General features: G+C 37.6%; 4 protein-coding genes across 5 annotated transcripts in view; 3 read left to right on the top strand and 1 right to left on the bottom strand.

Moving 5' to 3' along the window:
* The window catches only part of LOC124434177 (calcium-dependent secretion activator 1-like), a 22,822-nt gene extending 16,121 nt beyond the window's left edge, over positions 1-6,701 (top strand). The window contains exons 22-28 of the mRNA XM_046984057.1: positions 1,994-2,105; positions 3,588-3,650; positions 3,736-3,810; positions 4,141-4,224; positions 4,407-4,514; positions 5,185-5,289; positions 6,333-6,701. Of these exons, the coding sequence (XP_046840013.1) occupies positions 1,994-2,105; positions 3,588-3,650; positions 3,736-3,810; positions 4,141-4,224; positions 4,407-4,514; positions 5,185-5,289; positions 6,333-6,530 (745 nt within the window). The 3' untranslated portion in view covers positions 6,531-6,701. The remainder of the gene's footprint in view (positions 1-1,993; positions 2,106-3,587; positions 3,651-3,735; positions 3,811-4,140; positions 4,225-4,406; positions 4,515-5,184; positions 5,290-6,332) is intronic.
* Positions 6,691-9,465, top strand: LOC124433856 (RNA polymerase II-associated protein 3-like). Of its 2 annotated transcripts, none has more exons than XR_006944628.1 (10): positions 6,691-6,951; positions 7,084-7,212; positions 7,318-7,446; positions 7,523-7,650; positions 7,728-7,920; positions 7,986-8,048; positions 8,149-8,625; positions 8,703-8,795; positions 8,912-9,006; positions 9,131-9,301. XR_006944628.1 is itself a non-coding variant. In XM_046983672.1 (10 exons), exons 1-10 carry the CDS (start codon positions 6,691-6,693, stop codon positions 9,229-9,231), a joined length of 1,674 nt encoding a protein of 557 aa, XP_046839628.1. In that variant the 3' UTR covers positions 9,232-9,465. The 2 variants fall into 2 exon arrangements, 1 of the variants encoding a protein (XP_046839628.1); XM_046983672.1 differs by having other exon boundaries at positions 8,703-8,800; positions 9,131-9,465.
* LOC124433858 (fibrous sheath-interacting protein 1-like) lies at positions 9,150-21,558 on the top strand. The gene is made up of 16 exons (XM_046983675.1): positions 9,150-9,218; positions 11,257-11,293; positions 11,398-11,458; positions 11,561-11,612; positions 11,794-11,816; positions 11,901-12,087; positions 12,157-12,335; positions 12,707-12,860; positions 14,657-14,788; positions 15,782-15,936; positions 16,116-16,211; positions 17,160-17,245; positions 17,812-17,887; positions 18,894-18,939; positions 19,006-19,112; positions 20,080-21,558. Exons 2-16 carry the CDS (start codon positions 11,271-11,273, stop codon positions 20,248-20,250), a joined length of 1,548 nt encoding a protein of 515 aa, XP_046839631.1. The 5' UTR covers positions 9,150-9,218; positions 11,257-11,270; the 3' UTR covers positions 20,251-21,558.
* LOC124433859 (BTB/POZ domain-containing protein 2-like) lies at positions 9,298-10,966 on the bottom strand. Its single transcript, XM_046983677.1, has one exon. The coding sequence runs from the start codon at positions 10,845-10,847 to the stop codon at positions 9,429-9,431; it is 1,419 nt and encodes a 472-aa protein (XP_046839633.1). The 5' UTR covers positions 10,848-10,966; the 3' UTR covers positions 9,298-9,428.

Below are 21,558 nucleotides of genomic sequence, written 5' to 3'. Positions count from 1 at the left end.
TGTGACTAGCAGTAGTTGATCCAGGCCGTGGCTAAATGAACTACAGCTGCGATTTTTTAAATCATAATACCTTTGCTACAATGCGAGCAGTAAGGAATTTCTAAAAAATAAAATCTCACTTATCGATCGGCAGTTGTACCATAAACACCTCAGAAAGGAAAAGTTCTCCCTCTAGATAAATTATTATAAATGCTAAATGAATGAATAATGTGGACGTTCGTCAAACTACTTGGCAAGATGATAGTACCTAAGGGACTTGTTACACGAGCCCTTCGGGGAGGGCTAGCCCTACCAAGTGAGATCTTGTGTGCTTGTAAAATTCCATATAGAATCACTTTTCGTTTACATGCGAGTAGGGCGAGTCCTACCAGCCGAGATCTCACTATTGTTAACCCAAGATTTCGCCATGTAGGGTTGGAAAATTCAAATGTAAACGCATTAGGCAGGGCTAGCCCTCCCTCTAGGGGTGAAAATTCCAATGTAAACGCATTAGGCAGGGCTAGCCCTCCCTCTAGGGTGAAAATTCCAATGTAAACGCATTAGGCAGGGCTAGCCCTCCCTCTAGGGGTGAAAATTCCAATGTAAACGCATTAGGCGGGGCTAGGCCTCCCTGTAGGGGTGAAAATTCCAATGTAAACGCATTAGGCAGGTTAGCCCTCCCTGTAGGGGTGAAAATTTAACACATTTGCATGCGGTAAGGCATCGCTTTACAGCAATGGCGACAAGAAAAGGCATCAACGGAAGCAAACGAACTTAAGAAAGCGTAAGAAAGCAAAAACTATTCAGGTTTGTTTTCAGCTGTTTTGTATTTTAGCGCCGAAACTCACTGTTCGAGTTGAGCTCTTGAAGTTGGGCTAGAATTTGCATGTAAAACAGAGGTGAAATACAGCCCGAAAGGGAGGGAGGGATAGCCTTTTGCGTAGAGCTCGTAGAGAGGGCTAACAGCCTCTAACCATCAATGGTGAGTAAGGGGCTGATTACATGAGCCCGGTAGCAGGGATGCAGCCAAGCGTTAAATGATTTTGGCAAATGGAAACGATTCAGTACTTATTATCAGATAAATCTTCTCAAGCAAATTCACAATATTCTGATTTAATAACTTCTCAAAACATTTAAAATTAAAACAACCAATTTGCCCTAATTTGAGAATTACAACCGGAGTGACGTGTGGTGCTTCGCGAACAGTTGTAATTTTTAACCTTGAAGTTTTGGCTCTTTTCAATCCCTTGAAATCATCGGGCTAGCTCGCTATCCGGGCCAGTTCGCCTCCATATAATCAGGCCCTAAAAGTGATTGTATTACTTTTTAATGTTATAATTGTTAACTTATTTTTGAATTCAAAAGACGATACGACCTTCTTTAAAGCACGAGTGACTGAATTATTCACATTGCTAGTAGCAAATCACAAATGGTCTTAGTAATGCTAGTAGCAAATCACAAATGGTCTTAGTAATGCTAGTAGCAAATCACAAATGGTCTTAGTAATGCTAGTAGCAAATCACAAATGGTCTTAGTAATGCTAGTAGCAAATCACAAATGGTCTTAGTAATGCTAGTAGCAAATCACGAATGGTCTTAGTAATGCTAGTAGCAAATCACAAATGGTCTTAGTAATGCTGTGCTTAATTCATTCGTTTGGAATTCGTAACAATAAATCTTGGATGGAACTTTCGTTTTGTTGTGAGGTGTTTACTTTGTCAAACGCCCGAGTCCGTTACTAAATGCTAGATACAAACACCAAAGGACTTACGATCTGCTTAGAACATAAAAAAGCACCTTATTTCAAGCGATAAATTGCAGGAATTTCACATGTTTGTTATTCCACGACTGTTGTGGGTAAATTTTATAAAAAGATGTTGATTTTTTTAACATTGTCATATTTTGATAAGAATGACAGTAACAATTATCGATATCCGACCAACCTTAGCCATAATTTGGTAACTGTAGAAAATTTTGATGAAGTGGTTTCTCATTTTTCCATTTTCTTTTTCCAGAGTTCGCGAGGCCTTCAACAGCTTCTTAAAACGAAGTCGATTCACGCTGGATTACGTCATACCTGTGCAAATATGCGTCATGTTTAATGTCATTGCTGAATGCAAGAAACAAGTAAGTCTACTGGTCACATGACACATCACGTGACATGCCACTTTCTTGTAGGCTTTTAAAAACTGTGCTTCCTTTTGAAAGCGAGTATATCATCATGCGTTTTCATGTTAAAAGACATTAGTGTTATTGTAAGTAAGATCATGGTCATAGTATAGAAAGTCAGTAGTCCCACTCAATTGAAATTTTTTGTGTAGCGCATATCTTATTACGCATGTGATTAGCATAGTGGCAGCCAGTCAATCGCTTTTTTTGGCCAATAGGAGCACTTAGGTGGCTATCCGCAGCCAGTAATCTAGTTAATTATGCAGCACCAAGTTTCACAGTGGAGTGAGACAACTGTTTGTTTCTATACTGTGCCACGGTAGTGAGGTTACTTAGTTATTGTATGTACCCCGAAGCCGTAGGAGGTTTGTAAAAGTCCCGAGGCGCTCAGTCGAGGCTTTGAAGTATATTTAATTACTAAGTAACCAAACTACAACGGTTTTACTTTGTAATACTATGATTGACAAAATGTTTTAGTAAGTTCCTCACACACTGTAAACGATGGTGTTGTGTGTTTGGAAACACTTTGTTGTGATTTTTATTACTTCAAGTTCAAAATTCGGGATTGTTACATACAAGTACAGAGGACATGCAAGGTCGTAATTCTTTTAATGCGACCTTTGAATTTGAATAGATGAATTCTTATTCGGTAAATACGTTGTTAATTCATCTTACTAGAACAATAGAAATTGAGGTAACCATGGTATTATACACGTTAAAATCATCCTAGATTGGCGCATGCTCATAACGTTCACACTGACTACATTAATACTCGAAGATTTAGTTTTATATGACAATCAAGTCTTGTTGATGTGTTCCTTGATACAAAAGCAGTCGATTTCGTAGTCTGTCGAAAGTTCATATGCTTGTAAAAAATGGCACTATCAATGTAATTCATGTTACTTCCTCTCGTGTTCGTGACGTAATAAACACTGGGAGACGTTTCTTGTGTTTGCACGGGCTTGTGCAAACCAAGTAGACCTTTGGGAGAACTCGATAGCCGATCAGTGTAAGCCCGAGACCGAAGGTCTAGGGTTGCACCTGCTCAAGAGTTCTTACAAACGTCTCTGAGGTTTGCATAAGACAGTGAAAACACGAAAAACATCTTTTATTTCTTTTATAAAATAACAATAATGCGAAACAGACAAATTTAAAGTAAACGTTTTACTTTATCCTCAAAAATATATTCATGATCCATTTGCAAATTCTCTTTGACTGATTGATTGTTATGATTGATTTGATTGGTTGAGCTCGGATGTGTTTTGCACAGGTTAATGCAAACACAGCTCTAGACCAATCAGCGCACGCGTTTCATTGTGTTTATTTTATAATCGTCTTTAAAAACGACAATATTCATATTTTGGGTAGATGTGATCTCAACAAAAAACCTTCGACATTCTAGTGATGTCATTTTAAATGACGTCATTTCTTCGTTGACAGGCATTTGAGAGCAGTAAATCAGGCGAGGGGGATCGAGAATCGCATCAGCGTAATGATGCCGAGGTGAAAAATATTTTAAAGAAAATATTGTACTAAACTTCATCCTTGCCGATGAATTTTATTTTCATTTTATATTGCTATTTTTCAGCATTGCTATCATCCAGATGCAAGAGATTTTGTTTTGGAGACTGAACATTATTTCATCGAGGAATTTTCGAATAAAGTAAGATTTTATTGTTTGCTGGAATAAATCATCATGATACAGAAGGATACGGAGTGAGAGGGGGATACGCTGGGGAGGGAAAGGAGGATACGATGGGAGGAAGGAGGATAGCGGAGTAAGGATTTAAACTTGGGTGTGGGTTTTATTAAGTAAGAATCTTTAAATTATTTTCATCCTAATCTACTCTAGTCTGTTTGAAAACCTATGTAGGATGATTTACTAATACTTAATGAAAAACTTTATGGACTTATGCAACTTTCATCTTCCAATCTAAGTATGATTACTAGTTTGGTTCTGTTTCATATTTCTAAGATAAGATTTGTAACTTAGATCGACCTTGTGTTAGAAAATATGTTGAAAAAATTGGCAAGATTTGATCAAGGAACATTAAGTTCTCATCTCTTTGCGTTTTCTGTAAGTATTTCTTCGTGAGTAAGCGTCGCGTGGTAGAAACAGAATACACCTTAGGTTTGTATTTGTCTGTGTAGTTCGTAAATCTTGTTTGTTTCAGTTTAAGTTATGTTGTGATATTTACATTTCATTTCAACATCTTAGAATGAATTGATGACTCTTCTTTCTTTTTATTATAAATATAGTCTCAATCTGACGAAGCCCGAGTCAAGTTTCTTCAGTTCTGCCAGGCGAATCTTGAACAGATACAAAATTTTATACTTCATACTAAATTGCGAAGAAAACTTCTCAAGGTACCAATGTTTAAACAGATCGTCATATTGATTGGTACTTTCGTGAAGATATATATGTATATATATGGGATATATAAGATATATAGGAAGTTATATACAATTGTTTTTCATTTGTAGACGCTTAGAGCGTCTAATTGGATTAGCGGGTGGATTAATGTGATTGGATGGTGTGGAATGCGTTGTCATGGGTAAAACAACTGTATATTACTTCCTATATCTTTCTGATGAAGACTCGAAGCACCGAGTTGAAAGCTCGATAAAATCATTTTATACAATCTGGAGAAACTTTTGTTTTTATACATTAAATATGCCTGGATTACCAATCTTTAAACTTACATATATATATTTATATATAAAAAATGAAAGTTTCTCTGGATTGTTTTAAAAATTATTTTATTGAGCTTTCGACCCGTTGCTTCGAGCCTTCATCAGAATGAGAAAATTACTATTTACGTTGGAATTACTCATTCTGATGAAGGCTCGAAGCAACGAGTCGAAAGCTCAATAAAATAATTTTTAAAACGATCCGGAGAAACTTTCATTTTTTATGTATTAAATGCCTGGATTACCAATTTTCAAATATTTATATATATATATTCCCACATCTTCATTGCCTCTCATTCTCATTTTTTCCTCACAATTAAAAATAATAATTCTTTGTCTATTTTAGAATTGGTATAGTCATATCATGAAGATCTTGGTGACTTGGCTTACTGACAGGATTGCTCTGAAACTTCATCCATATCAGTTGCAAACGCTATTCCCATTGGTTAAGGTTATATGAATTTTGGTTGTTTTCGAGCGAGGGAGAGTGTGTAAGGTTTTTTGAGATCGGTTTCTAGTGTAGTTAGCTTGGAAAAGGCAGCTCTCGTTTTTTGGTGTACCTTAAAATTGTGAGGTGCATCAGGTAAGAGTTAGTTTTAGTCTTGTATGGTAGTATCAGGAGCGAGCAGTAGACGTTAGACACAAGAAACAACTGTGAATGATTGGAAGTTAACGAATAGTTGTTGAAGCGATCCTTGTTTTCAGGTGTATCTTAAAATTGTGACGTAACACAACCATTGGGTGCCCTCCGTCAATTAGCCATTGATGCCCCCAATGTTCCACTAGAAAATAGGTTTAACGATCGCACGTATTAATATATATTTCATCTACTTACAACTTGTAGTCACACAAAGCAATTTCACGTATATATTTCAGTAGAGAATCTGGACAAGAAGTAGCCAGTTTTAAATGTTCATATTAGACTATAAATTTAGCTAAAATCCCTAATACTTATACTGGAATGGGTACTTTAGCATCCGCAGCACATGAATGAGATGTTAAAAAACAATTTTGATTTAACGGGTCCTATATAACAAAGTGTGGAAATTCATCAAATTTGATGTAAAATAAGTCAACAGAGTAGATGCGGAAGTCAATTTTCTGTTTCAGCTCACAGCTTACGTGTCTCAATTTGTTGAGAGTATACATCTAAAGATTTTTCAACAAATCAATCTTTCTATTTCATTGACTGAAATTGCAAAGTTGTATGTTAATAACATTAATAGTTTTAATATTGATTTCCCATAAACAAGTTTTATGAAATAAAAGTTAATGGTAATTCTTGTCCGGGGTCCCAAATGCCGGGGGGCGTCACTTGACACACCAACTCTCCCCCAGTTACGCTACTTGATGCTTTAGGCAAGAGTTAGCGAGGGCTTTAAATTGCTCTTCTTCCATCAACTACATTTAATGGATGAATGAAACATTTTCTCTTGTTAGCGACACAATAATTGACAGTTCAACTTTCTATAACTTTCTTTTTTCATCGTTCAGGCGCTTCCCGAAGACTTTGCAGCTTACGGCCTCGACTCATCGCGGGCTCTTCACAGCTCTAACTACCGGCGAGTTGAAAGCCGTCTTCAAGTCGAAGAGGCATTAGAGAATGGCGAGGGATCTGTGTTGTTATCGAATGATAATCATGGACGTTATAGTGACTCTGATGATGACTCCGATTTCAGCGAGGAAAATTAGGTGGCATTTCCTTAAAGGAGTAATCCTTTTTCCTGGACGCTCAGACATTCTTTGTTTTCCTGAACGCTTTTTATACTGACTGTAATGTTTATAGACGCTTTTTTTACACAGTATGAAATATTTGTACCCATACACTCTCTTCTGTTACACAATAACATGTATGACTGGTAATTGTCGTCGTAATGTGTCTGTGACCGTTCCCCCTCCCGCTCCCCCTCCCAATGTAAATACCCGAATGCAACCCGCACGCCCGATTATTTATTCAAAACTATCAAAAATGGCGGATGCTGTAAATGTCCAATATCAAGTGAGACGAAATAACGAAGAATTGCAAGACTATTTAAAAGACCTTTACCGGTGGGAAGATGAAGTAAAAGCAAAAGAAAAGCTTTTATTGAATACTAAAGCCTCAAAAGATATGGTAATTTTAGTTAAAAAGAAATATCGTCTCTTGTCTGTCTATTGACTTTGACATTAAGTGTTTTTTTTATAATTTCCACTACAGTAATCAAAACTAATCGGTATGTTTTATCTCTTCTTTGACTGCGTATAGTCTCATCCAGTTAGAAACAAGCGCAGCAAGAAAAAAACCACTTCGATCATGAAGAAATCTGCTCCTGTTGAAGCACGAAAACCTCGATTAAAAGGATCAGATTTTCAAGCTTGGGACAAATATGACGTGGTAGGTAGCTTCCAATTGAATGATATTTCATTAAGCTGTGTTGCAAATGCTTGCAAACACAATAGATGTCTAACTAGGAAAGATGATTCTAAAACTTTGATATAGGATAAAGCAATCAAAGAAATTGAAGAGCAAGATGATCTCGAGACACAATCATTATCAGAAGATGACAGCGAAGATGAAGAACTAGCTGAGCAGAGATGTCTGCAGCAAGCGTTATTTGAAAAGGAAAAGGTTGTAGTAGTATTTCAAGAGAAATAGTCAGGTGTTGGCCGAATACAAACTCACTTGCTGTGATGATATTTTGTAGGGAAATGATTTGTTCAAAGAGGGAAAATATGAGGCAGCCATTAATCGTTACACAGTTGCCATTGGATTGGATCCCTCTAATGCAATCTTACCAGCTAATCGTGCTATGGCTTTGATTAAGGTTCAAAGGTATTACATAAAGCATTGTTGGTTTTCCAATCCTATATAGAATTTTTATATATTCATCAACTTTTTCATTATTTTAGGTATGGTGCTGCAATTCAGGATTGTGATGTGGCTTTGAAATTAGACAAAACATATGCAAAGGCTTTTGCAAGGCGAGCGACTGCAAAACAATCACTTGGTTATTTACAAGAAGCCCTTACTGATTACGAACAACTGTTGGTATTGCAACCAAATAATAAGCAAGCACTAGATGGCATTGAGAAAATTAAGAAAGTGAGTGAAAAGGGAACTTTAAGATATTTTCTTTTTGTGTCTCATAATGCCTTGTTATCCTTAAGATGTTGACCAAAGAAACAAAGAAATCTGTTATAGGAAAAGAAGATTTGGAAAGCTACAAACAAGTATGTATATGTGGTGATATTTTGCTTTTCTAAATCATTTAAATGGGCAATACATATAAAATTAACTTAATCTACTTTGTACGAATGTTTACTTTGTCAGAAGCCTATGAAGCGTAATATAATCGAAGAAATAGGAAGTGCTAGCCATGACGAGGAAGACAATGAACAGAAGTCAGCCATTAAAAAGAATCCTAACCTCGTGAAATCATTGAATAATCTTGATTTGTTTGATACAACGGCGAATGTTGATAATGTCTTGCCTGAGCCAATCAAAACAGTGGGTGAGAATACCAAAAACAGTGAAACGATGGAGAAACATGATTATATGGTTAAACCAGCATGTGAGCTAAAAGATAAAGATGTTGGTAAAACAGCACTTCATTTTGATCAAGCCAATCAACCCGCCATTGAAAACAAACTCAGCTCAAAATCTGATCTGTCCTCATCATCTGTTGTGAACAAAAAGTCAAGTTTGTCAAGTTTACGCGATCTCAAACCTCCTTCCAATTCAATACAATTTCAAAGGACGTGGAAACAATTGGAATGTAGTCCTGAGCATTTGTATGCATACATGAAGGTGGTTTTGTGTTGAACAGTTTATTGATGTCTTTCCATAAGTTGAAAGAGGTGATCAGGGTGGGTGTTTCTTTGCAGGTCATTCCTCCTGAGCAGTTACCTAAAGTCATTGGGGAGCTGGTTGAATCTTCTCTTTTACTGAAGATGTTTTCCATTCTTTATGAATTTTATGTAAGGTATATGTTTTAATTATTCACATTGTATGTATTACTGTGTGAACACTGTAGCTTGGATTTGAAATATGCAAGATTTAAACTGTGTACTAAGATTTATTTCATTTTCTATAGGGATTCGTCTTCTGTGTACAATGAATTAAAATGTATCTCACAAATAAAAAGGTTTCCTATGACTTTAATGTTTTTGTCGTCAAAAGAGAAAATTGGTAAGTATGCATTATAGAAGTGTTTTTCCATATTAATTGTAAGAATGTGACATAGGGGTTATAAAGATATCCTTGTGGACATCCCGTTTGGCTTGGTTTTTATGTATGGTATTTTTTTTATTAGTATTGAAGGACCTTTTTCATTACCTTGAAAACCTTCCATCTGATCGGAGAAACTTTACTGACAAAGAGTTGGACAATTTGAAGAAGAAGTATGGAATATAATGTTCATGCTACATATGTATAAAAACATAGTGATACTTGCCACGAGTACAAATAAATAGTTTACTATTCACTTTTTAGTCAACATTTATTTAAACAATGTATTCCATTTGGTCTATAACACAACTAGTTGAAAATGTTCTTTTAAGATTCACAGCAACCAGTATTTTATACTAACATAAGCAAACAACTTTGTTGTTCTATCGCAAGAAATAAAGTAATCCAGCAAAATGATTATACATATTTTGTAATCTTGTAGTGTTGTCTTTAAACAAGAAGCGCACAGACCCACAACTAATCTCGTCTAACTGAAGGCCTGTTGCTGTGGCAACAGATTGTCCACCATACACTCCCCTAGGACCATCCACAGTGGCATGGATGGTGTACCAGATATTTTTATGTACTTTCACTGGCTTATTAAATATCACATCATATGCAAAGCATTGATTATGACAACTGAACGACCCTTCGCTTTGAAGCAAAACTGTTTCATCTTCATCAGAGACGTGAACTTGAAAACTGTAAGATTCATTTTTATTATCACTGCCATACAAACCAACACCACACAACAGTATATTAGAATTTGATGAGAAAGTCAATGTATTGGGCATACGACTTGCTTCTATATCCCAAGCTTCAATGTCCAGAGTATCATAGACATGTTCCCATAATGAACAGCGGTAGTAACCTCGACGAGGAACTTGCGAAAATGGCAAGATATTGTCGTCTTCAAGGGTATCGTTAAACTTCAAAAACATATTGATAACATCTTCATGACGAAGTAACTTGGACTTCACAACATGTTCGGCAAACTCATGTTGTGACATCAACGGGTAACGAACAAGGTTCACAACCTTTTCTGATTTCTTCTCATCCATCTGTTCTTCATTGTTGACAACCAAGGCATTCATATCAATCCATCTCACAACAGCCAGAAATAATTCTATCTCTTTGGCATGTAATGTATCTCGTATTAACAGTTCGCACAGCAAATCCTCTTTAATGCTAAGAAATCCTTCCGAATTAATGGCTTCCACAGTGTCACTATCTAAATAATCCCAACAAATTTTTTCAACAAAATCATCCTTGTATTTCCTGGCGTGACTTAGCAATTGAAAAACGTTACTGCCACTAACGGCTTTTTCCACGAAAGATCGACATCTCTTTTCCAAGGCTGGAACTATGTATTTCTTTGACAAGTACGTAACAGCCATGACCATATCAATTGTCAGATTTGTTTCATCGCAGTACAAAAATCGTAAAAACTCGATAAAACTTTGATAGTCGCTGTCGACTATTTCGATGGTTTCCTGACTTTCAGCTAGTTTTCCATAAAACATAGCGTAAAATACTGGACTACCGACTGCCAACACGAATTTATGTGCAGGTATAACTTTCGTTTCTGTTTCTGTATCTGAGGTCGCATCTCGGATTGAAAATTGTGTATCACTCATAAGACTGTTTCTAAACATGTATTCTGTTCTTTCGCGAATTGTTGGCCTAAATGCTTGCCATTGGTCGTCTTGGTTCACTTTTGCATCATCCTTATCCGTTTCATCGTTATCTAAGCTTTCATAATCAGAGTTCTTTTCACAGGATTGAGAATTTTGTTCAGCCATACTGGCTTCCACTCAATATATGTCATAAATGACGTAGTGCTCTTCCAGACTCCCACCCTATGATATACTTCATGTAATACTGAGAAACAGATTATTTGCTATTGCGCTGTACACTTGAGCACAGTAAGTTGAGCATCTACCGGTATTATACTAGCTATACACGATGGAAAGATTTCAATTCCAGTATATTCCAGTATTTTTAGAAATATCTGTAATCAAAATGTGCTTTTAGCGGTTAGCCACAATTTACCGGAGCGTGCGCACTGAGCCGAAAATGCAGCTAGGTTAGTACCAGGCCTCTTACAATGATAACGCGCCAAATTGAAATGCTTGCAAAACTGAAAAGTTTTAAAAGTTTCTCCTAACATTATAGTTTTGCTCAATTATCTTTGTTATTTTTGACATACAGCTGGAATTAATGGCATGGAAATTATCTCAGAAGGAAGGTACAAAGTTCAAGTATCATTCAGCTTTTGAAAGTCTTCTTTCGTGAATTTGTTTGCGAATAAATTCAAAGTAAACAAAAACACTTTTTTGCTCTTATTTTTAGTTTGGAGGCTATAAGCAGGCCTGCTTCTACGAGCAAGCGATCAAATAGTCGATCTTCTGTGGTATGTATAGTTTCAGAATTTGTTTAAAACTTTTTTGTGTTTGGTTTCAATGATAAAGCTCAAAACTGTATATATATATATTCTTAAAATTCTTGTTTGCAGAGATCAGCTGGAATCTCGCTATGCAATTCATTGGATATATTATCTCCTGAAGGTATGTTTTCTTCAAAGATTTATTTTTAAAGTCCCAGTAAGCCAGCATTGTATTTCCTTAACTTTTTAAACCAGTGAAAAGAATTGACAGGCATATTGTCCATTTCACAGTCCCCCAGTTGAAAATGGCTTTGAAAGAGTTTCTTGATTTTCTCAATGATATTTTTTATTCAAACATGTAGATCAAACATCATCAAATCCTGAGGTATGTAATTTACCAAAAGTATCCTGAGTATGTCCATTGATGCCTGTTTTGACTATGCCTCAATATTTGTGACTATCTTTCTAGATTGAGGAAGATGTAGTAATCACAGATATAAGTGAAGATACAATCTCTGCTTATGAAGATCTTGTGGAGAAAAATCCCAGCCCTCTCTTGGTTATGAATGAAAAAAATGATGAAAAAGGTGTTATTAACTCGAAAGAAATTGTAAACCCTTCACTAACTGATGCTAATTCGAAGACTGTCATTGATGGTGATTAACATACTGGATTTTTTTAATATTTCTCTCATAATTCATGGAATGATCGTTTTGTAACTGCAGATACTTCCACATTCACCGCAAACGAAGCATCTGTTTTAAAGGAAATTGATCCCCATTCAAGAAATGAAGCATCAAGGTCATCAACCAGTGAAATTGACGGCAATGATGTGGATCCTAAGGTACAAAGAGGAATGCAGAGGATTAAAAAACTTGATAGCATCTTGGCTGAGAAAATTAAGGTCAGTCCGAACTATTTAGTACACATAAAACACTTGATATGTTTAAAAATTCATTGAAATTTTATCACATGTGTCTTGCTTCTGTGTGCACTAGGCACAGTTCGGGCACTTGGTCAAAATGAGGGGGGGGAAGAAAGGTTTTCAGGGGCAATCTATTTTAGGTGATCAATTTTCAGACTTGTTGTTTGTCTGATAACCCTTGAATTTCTTACTGGCCAATAGGGGGGAGGCATTAGGTTTTGAGGGGGGGGGGATTCCCACTGACTAAGCAAGTTTAAAAAGTGAAATGAACTTCACTGTGTAAACATGTACACATTAAAAATGGCCATGTTGAATGAATTCATCAAGCAAAGAAACGTTTGATCTTCTAGAGGGAAATTGAAGTTAAAAAACAGCGTCGTGATCAAGAACGTTTGTGGCGTGAAGAGTTGGAAAGTTTGCAGAAAAATCGCGACTCTAAACTTGGAAAATCTGTAGACCTTGGTCCTGCCCATATGCTTGCCCTAGGCGCTCCTAATAAAGAAGGTATGATAACTTTTTAACATTTATTAGTTTTGACACATGCTTACGTACACTACACTGTGTACGCTGTCATACGGCACACCACCACTTGTTGCTCTCGGACTTACGGCACATTACCACACGTTGCTCTCGGACCTACGGCACACCACCACTTGTTGCTCTCGGACCTACGGCACATTACCACACGTTGCTCTCGGACCTACGGCACATTACCACACGTTGCTCTCGGACCTACGGCACATTACCACACGTTGCTCGGACCTACGACACATTACCACACGTTGTTTCGGACCTACAGCACATTACCACACGTTGCTCTCGGACCTACGGCACATTACCACACGTTGTCTCGGACCTACGGCACATTACCACGTTGCTCTCGGACCTACGACACATTACCACACGTTGTTTCGGACCTACGGCACATTACCACACGTTGCTCTCGGACCTACGGCACATTACCACACGTTGCTCTCGGACCTACGACACATTACCACACGTTGCTCTCGGACCTACGGCACATTACCACATGTTGCTCTCGGACCTACGGCACATTACCACACGTTGCTCTCGGACCTACGACACATTACCACACGTTGCTCTCGGACCTACGGCACATTACCACACGTTGCTCTCGGACCTACGGCACATTACCACATGTTGCTCTCGGACCTACGGCACATTACCACACGTTGCTCTCGGACCTACGGCACATTACCACACGTTGTTTCGGACCTACGGCACATTACCACACGTTGTTTCGGACCTACGGCACATTACCACACGTTGCTTTCGGACCTACGACACATTACCACACGTTGTTTCGGACCTACGGCACATTACCATCGTTGTTTCGGACCTACGGCACATTACCACACGTTGCTCTCGGACATACGACACATTACCACATGTTGTCTCGGACCTACGGCACATTACCACACGTTGTTTCGGACCTACGGCACATTACCACACGTTGCTCTCGGACCTACGGCACATTACCACACGTTGTTTCCGGACCTACGACACATTACACACGTTGCTCGGACCTACGGCACATTACCACATGTTGTTTCGGACCTACGACACATTACACACGTTGTTTCGGACCTACGGCACATTACCACATGTTCCTCGGACCTACGGCACATTACCACACGTTGTTTCGGACCTACGACACATTACCACATGTTGCTTTCGGACCTATGGCACATTACCACACGTTGTTTCGGACCTACGACACATTACCACACGTTGTCTCGGACCTACGGCACATTACTACATGTTGCTCTCGGACCTACGGCACATTACCACATGCTGCCGGACCTACGGCACATTACCACATGTTGCTCTCGGACCTACGGCACATTACCACATGTTGCTCGGACCTACGACACATTACCACATGTTGCTCTCGGACCTACGACATTACCACATGCTGCTCTCGGACCTACGGCACATTACCGCATGTTGCTCTCGGACCTACGGCACATTACCACATGTTGCTCTCGGACCTACGGCACATTACCACATGTTGCTCTCGGACCTACGACACATTACCACATGTTGCTCTCGGACCTACGACACATTACCACACGTTGCTCTCGGACCTACGACATAGTCGTCTCTGACAAATCATGCTGACTTTTTTGAGGGATAATTAAAGAGAATTTGTTTTTAAAGAGCAGCATTTAAATCATTTCCGAGTCTCTAGCTATACTGTTTTTATTTCAATTAAAGTATGAAATAAAGTGTCCTCTATGTTGGTTAAGGTTATCGTGTTTATATTTTTCAATTCACAGAAAAATGTCTCGTCGAAGACCCACGCATTATCACACCACTCTTTGCAACACAACCTTTTGTTGAAGATAACATGAATGACCAGCAAATACATCAAGAAGACTGTACTTCAGACACTTTGAATGTTAACAAAGGTATTAACATCTTTAATACTGACGCTATTACGATGAGATCGTTTTAATATGAGTTTTCAGGGAAATTCAGTATTTCGTGTATTCACCACCAACCCCCCCTATGTGCGGTTATTTTATTTTGCAATTATTAAAGTTTCGAATTAGAAGGTGGAGGGAGGGGAGGTAAAGGGCCTGGGGTGGTTGCACAAAGCTTGGATAGCGTTATCCATTGGATAACACAAATTTCAAATTTGTAAAACGACAAAGAAATCGTCATCGTTACCACAAAGAAATTTCGTAATCTTCGAAACAATAGTTTGTTGCAGTGATTGCTCAGTTCGAATCGTATATTTTTTGCTTTTAAAAGGTTTAATAGAAGTTTAAAAAAATTGCTATCAAATTGATAACGCTATCTAGGCTTCCTGCAAACCGGCCCCTGGAGTGTAAATAATTTCACGCAAAATTGCAACCTGCTATTTTATTCTTACATTAGTGAAATTCAAACGAATCAAAAGCTTTTATCATTGAATAAAGCTTAATTAGCATTTGTATTTAGTCGTTAATTCATTGTGAGATTGACTTACGGGTGATTTTTAATTTACTGAGACCGGGGGAAGAGCTGAAGGAGGGGTTTATAAATAGAAGAAAGACGGTAGTTAAAGACACTTTATTGTCATTGTGTTAAATGATGCTCGTCATCATGAAGTGTGGACGCCAATATTATCTTTACTTCAAATGTATAGTCATATAGTGGCTAATTATTCATTAGTATACAAAACAACAAACTTCTTGAACATGCTTCAATTGCATCTTCGTCGTTCCTAGTTTGTCAAACATGATTGTCTTACAACGTGTATGTCTTTAAAATTATTTGTATTTTTTGAGCTGCGTCTTTAATATTTCGAAAACGTTAGCTTAGTCGGTGTACTTTACTAAGAGCTGATGATATGAATTTGTCATAATTCAGTGGTGTCGACAGCGTAAAGTGAACTGATATTTCATGGAACGTTACAGGAACCGAATCTTCCAATAAAAATTGCAATCCAAAACGAGAAAATAGAAGTAAAATTGAAAACGACCCTACTCATCAGACCGGCAAGAATAGCGAGAAAAATACGAAAAAGCAACGGAAATCAAAAACGAAAGATTTCATCAAGAGAAATATCTTGGTAAGCTTACCATTTCCTTTTAAAAGTTGATTTTGAGATACGTGTGACTGTATCTTTTTTTATTTTGATTCTTGACTAAAATTTACTCTTTGGTCGCTTAGATTACCAAAGAAAGATCGTTGCCAAAATAACTGTTAAAAAATATGATATTCATCCTTGTCATAATATGTTTTGTTTAGCTAGCAGCTGATGCTGGTAGTTTAATTGCAATGACAGAAGATGAAAAGAAACGATTGGACGAAATTCTATCGGATATCGGAGATCTAACGAATGAGGTATTTAATAAGGTTGATGGTTTGAACGCTGGAGTCTCGTTACATGTTTCGATGTTTGTAGATGTAAATTGTTCTCGTTTGTCAAGTTCTGAGAAGGGGTGTTGTAAATTGTACTCGTTTGTCAAGTTCTGAGAAGGGGTGTTGGTGTTGGTGTTGGAGTTGGTGTTGGTGTTGGTGTTGGTGTTGGAGTTGGTGTTGGAGTTGGTGTTGATGTTGGTGTTGGTGTTGCAGTTGGTGCTGGTGTTGGAGTTGGTGCTGGAGCTGGTGTTGATGTTGGTGTTGGTGTTGATGTTGGTGCTGATGTTGGAGCTGGTGTTGGTGTTGGTGTTGGTGTTGTTGTTGGTGTTGGTGCTGGTGTTGGTGTTGGTGTTGGTGTTGGTGTTGGTGTTGGTGTTGGTGTTGGTGTTGGTGTTGGTGTTGATGTTGGTGTTGGTGTTGGTGTTGGTGTTGATGTTGGTGTTGGTGCTGGAGTTGGTGTTGGAGCTGGTGTTGATGTTGGTGTTGGTGTTGGTGTTGGTGTTGGTGTTGGTGTTGATGTTGGTGTTGATGTTGGTGTTGGAGTTGGTGTTGGTGTTGGTGTTGGAGTTGGTGTTGGAGTTGGTGTTGGAGTTGGTGTTGACTGATGCTTCGACAACCTTGCATTCTTCATCTTTACTTTACTCTAAAGATGTCTAACGCTAAGGATGTCAAAACGTCAGTCAACATCAACCCCAACAGTTCTTCTCAGGACTGAACTAACCTTGACGATCTATGTTACGTAACAAACATATGAGGTTGCCTTACAACATTATTGTCTTCGTGGCACTGCAAATATGTCAGACACGAGTGCTAAAAGTTCCACTCCGAATGTTTGGGGTTTATTTAAGTCATAGCTTATCCTTGATATTGTATGTTGTATTTCTCTATTGCTTTGTAGTTGTATTATTGTGAATTTTGTTTTCGTTGCAGTCGGCTTGTCAAGATTCCGTCATTCCTTACGGCAATGGTTTTGTACCAACACAGGATGAAGCCAAACAACTTGATGACATAAATATGTACGTGGCATATGTATGATACATTCACTGCTAACAACACCACGTTGTGTGTCACAATGATAAGCTTGGTTATTTTTGAAAAATTTAAATAGTTATATTTTAATAAAAATATTATTATCCTACATAAAACTTTCAATAAGGCCATGGATAGAGTGTTAGCTTACAAAATGTGATGATGATAATGTTGAGATTTGTGTGTTAAGAGATAGAGTTGAGTTGAATGGAATTAGATGAGGTTTAGTGGGATAAAACTGTCTTGGACATTAAGAGAAAGAGTTGGGTTAAATGGAATTAGGTGAGGATTAGTCAGATAAAACTGTCTTGGACATTAAGAGAAAGAGTTGGGTTGAATGGAATTTGATGAGGTTTAGTGGGATAAAACTGCCTTGAATTTTGAATTCTGGATTGGACATTTTGAAGTGTATATTTTGAATTCTGAATTTTGTGTTTCAGACTTTTGACTATATACTATACATTATATAAGATGAACATGAATTTACGAAATCAAATCAGATATCACTCTATCACAGCTGTATGTAACGTCGTTTTTTTTATCATTTTCATAGGCGACTTCAGTGTTTGATACCCTCTGAAGAGTTTGAAGTGACATGTGGAAAAATTGACGCTGATCGAAATATTATGGTAAGCTTAACATGTCAACCATCTTTTCAAGTACAGTTGAAGAATTTTTACATCCACCCAATCATGTCTAACTTGACTCAACTCTGGAGCATTTACGAATTTTCTAGGGTGGGCGGACGCAGGGGGGGTACTCCTAAATATCAGATTTCGCTCCCCTATATAAATCATTCACCCCTCTAAGAAACATTCAGTCAAACTCCCCATTTTTCATCAAAAAAGTCAGTACTACAGTTAAACTAAGTTTTTCAGGACAATGTTTCAACCGTTTGGACTAACTTTGGTAGTTTCACTTCTCGACCCGAACACCCCTAAAATCTTGACCCTTACCTTGTCGTGCATTACTTCCTTACCAGCTCACCCCTCTTCAGCAACCCTCGAAATTCCATCAATTATTAGAAAATCCATCAATGCTCTCCCACTGATCTCGTAATAAGACCGGATCAAGCAACTTAAGATTATTACCGCTAAGGATGTCGAAACGTCAGTCAACACCGACGCAAACAGTCCTTTTCAGAATTAGACTAACACAAACGATCTACATCTACAAACCATTCACTTCACAGTTTTTTCCCATACATATTTTTAACAGCATTTACAAGTGCGACACCTTAACCAGCTTAACTACATTATTTCATTATTCCGAAAAATTGTAATACCCCCCAATCCAACAACCAATACGACATTCCCCATAATCCTTCAATGATTATAATAGTACCTCAACCAGTGGCGAAGCCAGTCAGAAATTTTACTCCTACAATGCAGTTTTTCAACCAAATTATTATTCGTTTCTTTAGAAAATATATTCCGTTCAATGTTTTTAATGTGATTGAACGCGAACATATTTGCATTGTATGAGTAAAAAACGAGCTGGCTTAGCTATTGAACCTAACTATATTGGTAATTACCCTGTTTTTTTGACCAGTAAAAAGTATAAAATCGCACATCGAATAGAAATCGTTAGTTCTCCGTCATCCATAAAATTTCGTTTCACTGAAATATATTTTAGGCCAACATCAATGGCGAATATACCGCTCCTGGAGATGGTGAATCAAGTACGTTTCAGTTATTATCCGTATTAGTTCTCAAATTTCTATTCATTCAAATTTATTGCGTGTTAGCTGTAGGCGAGATTGTTTTGCAAGAAAATGACATGCAACTTATGAAGGAGAGATTAATGGTGATCGAGGAGCAGTTGAAGCATTTCCAAAATAACGATGAGAATGAAGTAAGTTGATGTGTACTTTAGTTTTCAATTTTATAGTGTGTATAGCAGGCCTTCACTCAGGGCCACATGAGCAAAACGAACCACTGCTTTCCCTTTCGATACCCCTGCTCCCCCTCTCGACACCCCTGTTTCCCCTGTTGATACCCCTGCTCCCCCTCTCGACACCAAGCTTTGTTATTTACTCCAAGTTTTGGAGAAAAGACTGTGAGAAGGTGATTGAACTAAATTTATCATGATTCGGTCTCGAAGTTTTGAGAAAAGATGTTGGAATGAAGTTTTGTTTACCCGTCCTTGTGCTAGACTTTGAGATCGTTTTGAATCAAGGCAGAAATTTTTATTGCTCTTGAAATGTGATCAAATTATAAATTTTTAAGTTTTACGCTTTCTCGTCTTGCGTTAACGCTCGTTTTTTGTCTTTGTGATTTTCAAAAACAACTAAGCAAGCCATGAAAGTATAGCAAGAAAACGTTTTTAAAGATCTTTCCAAGATTATATTTTTATTGAAGCTCAAGTCACTTGTTTTCACTTCAAAAGGGCTCGCTAATATTTATGAAGTTTTGCTCGAGAGCTTTTTTTGAAAATCAAATTTTTTGTTCCCAATAAATCCTTAAAAAGTCCTACTTGAATATAAACACACTGGATACAAACACACATCAATGTACAGTTTAAACATTAAAGTATTTTTATTCAGTCACTTTATTGAGGTTTCCGCACAAGAACTCTTTATTGAGTTCAAATAATGTTTATCTTTGCAAGCCCTCGATAGTTCACACGTTCTGTCCAAAAACAAATAGTGAGCTCTTGCAATGGACTCGTGTCCTCAATTATAATCGCCAATTTTTCACTTCCCATCTTCCAATTGCATATGAATATTTCCCATCGTTCCTTTCGGTGGTGGTGTTGTCGTCGTCATAGTGTTGGTTTCTTGAAGTCAGTGACGTCATTTATTTCCTGTTTTTCTGTTCAGAGTGTCCTTTCTGAATCAGTACTAAGACAACTCTTGGAGGGAAGTTCACGTACCACATCTCGTACGACGTCAATATTTGACACTATGACGTCATCGTCATTCAGTTTCGATGTTACATCCAGTCACGATGCAAGCTCAGTGGCTTCTTCTTCGCCGTTCGTTGACCCGTAGCGCACGACAGGATCGCTACATGACGTATGATATTTTCTTTGTTATTTGCAATTCTATAGCCATAAATATGAAACAAAACCTTAAGTTTAACAACGTTTTGAACGTTCCAAGCTGTTATTGTTCAGATTGTGTTGCCATTCGCATTTTTTTAAATTTTTTTGTCTGAAAGCCCGGGTGTAATTTCAGTCTTCAGTACTTGTTTCTGTTCTACTCGTCTTCGTTGTAAAAACTGATCAGTGGTTGTAGCCTATGTTGAGTTATTTGCATAAACAGCGTGATGCAGTAACTTTTCATCTTTATGACGTCATTTCCTTTCATCCACTTGACGGCACATCCTTGTATTTAAATCTTTTTGTTTTAATGGCCCAACTAAGTGCCATACAAGTTCAATTGTGTATGTTTTTGTTATGTGAACTGGTCGCAAGCCTTCAAAATGTCTTGGAGCTATACGGAATTTAAAATTATACCAGAATCTGAGAGACGACGTCGCCTGAAACGTTTTGATGATAAAGACAAGGTAGTTGTGGAAATTTTTGAGAAAGTTGCCGGAGATGACGGTGTCATAGATGCTTATGAGTTACAGAACCTCCTACAGCTTTGTTTTCGACGCGAAATGGGAGATTATGATTTCAATTTGGAAACCTGTCGAAGTCTTTTGGCTCTCTATGATGTGGACATGAGTTGTTGCATCGAGTTTGACGAATTTTATAAACTTTGGAGAGATTTGAAGATTTGGTATGGTGTGTTCAACAAATACGATATTGACAGGAGTTTTGATATGGACAAGAAAGAATTACGGCAAGCACTCGCAGGAATTCCCGACCTTCATATCACTGTCAAAACTATCGAAATATACTCGAAAAGATTTGTTAACAGGGAGAGCAGAGTCGGTCTTGACGATTTTCTTCAAATTATCGCGAGGATCAAGTGTTTGAGTAGATCTTTTGAAAGACAAATGTTAAGAAGCGGAAGTTATGGTCGAAATCCCAAGGCAATGTTCACTTTAGATGCATATGTGGAGGCAGCTTTGATATCCTAGATCGTAATGACGGCAAATATATGTATTTATGGAGAGATATAGTTTTGTTAATGATTTACGAACACAATACATTAAATGCTCAAATCAATTTCCTAGATTACATGTTACAAGGATGAATTTGTAAATTCCACGCGATTGTCTCGGGACGATCATAAGGACGAGCGATCTTTTTCGTCATTACAAGAACGTAATGACTAATTAAACTGATTGTAATTACAAACTTATCCCTAAAGAACATTTGTACACGAGAATCTATTTATGGTTCATCA

The sequence above is a fragment of the Xenia sp. Carnegie-2017 genome, unplaced genomic scaffold (genome assembly GCF_021976095.1).
Source record: "Xenia sp. Carnegie-2017 unplaced genomic scaffold, XeniaSp_v1 HiC_scaffold_14, whole genome shotgun sequence".
Lineage (NCBI taxonomy): Eukaryota > Metazoa > Cnidaria > Anthozoa > Malacalcyonacea > Xeniidae > Xenia > Xenia sp. Carnegie-2017.
The sequence above is the reverse complement of the archived record's forward strand: the minus strand, read 5'-3'. Positions and strand labels throughout refer to the sequence as shown.

Bases quoted from the DNA above. Each gene is read 5' to 3' on its own strand.
- LOC124433856 (XM_046983672.1), top strand. From the start codon at position 6,691: ATGACTGGTAATTGTCGTCGTAATGTGTCTGTGACCGTTCCCCCTCCC. The intron at 8,801-8,911 runs GTATATGTTTTA...CATTTTCTATAG, and splicing joins CTTTATGAATTTTATGTAAG to GGATTCGTCTTCTGTGTACA. The intron at 9,007-9,130 runs GTAAGTATGCAT...TTTTTTTATTAG, and splicing joins GTCGTCAAAAGAGAAAATTG to TATTGAAGGACCTTTTTCAT.
- LOC124433859 (XM_046983677.1), bottom strand. From the start codon at position 10,847: ATGGCTGAACAAAATTCTCAATCCTGTGAAAAGAACTCTGATTATGAA.
- LOC124433858 (XM_046983675.1), top strand. From the start codon at position 11,271: ATGGAAATTATCTCAGAAGGAAG. The intron at 11,817-11,900 runs GTATGTAATTTA...CTATCTTTCTAG, and splicing joins AAACATCATCAAATCCTGAG to ATTGAGGAAGATGTAGTAAT. The intron at 14,789-15,781 runs GTATTAACATCT...GGAACGTTACAG, and splicing joins CACTTTGAATGTTAACAAAG to GAACCGAATCTTCCAATAAA.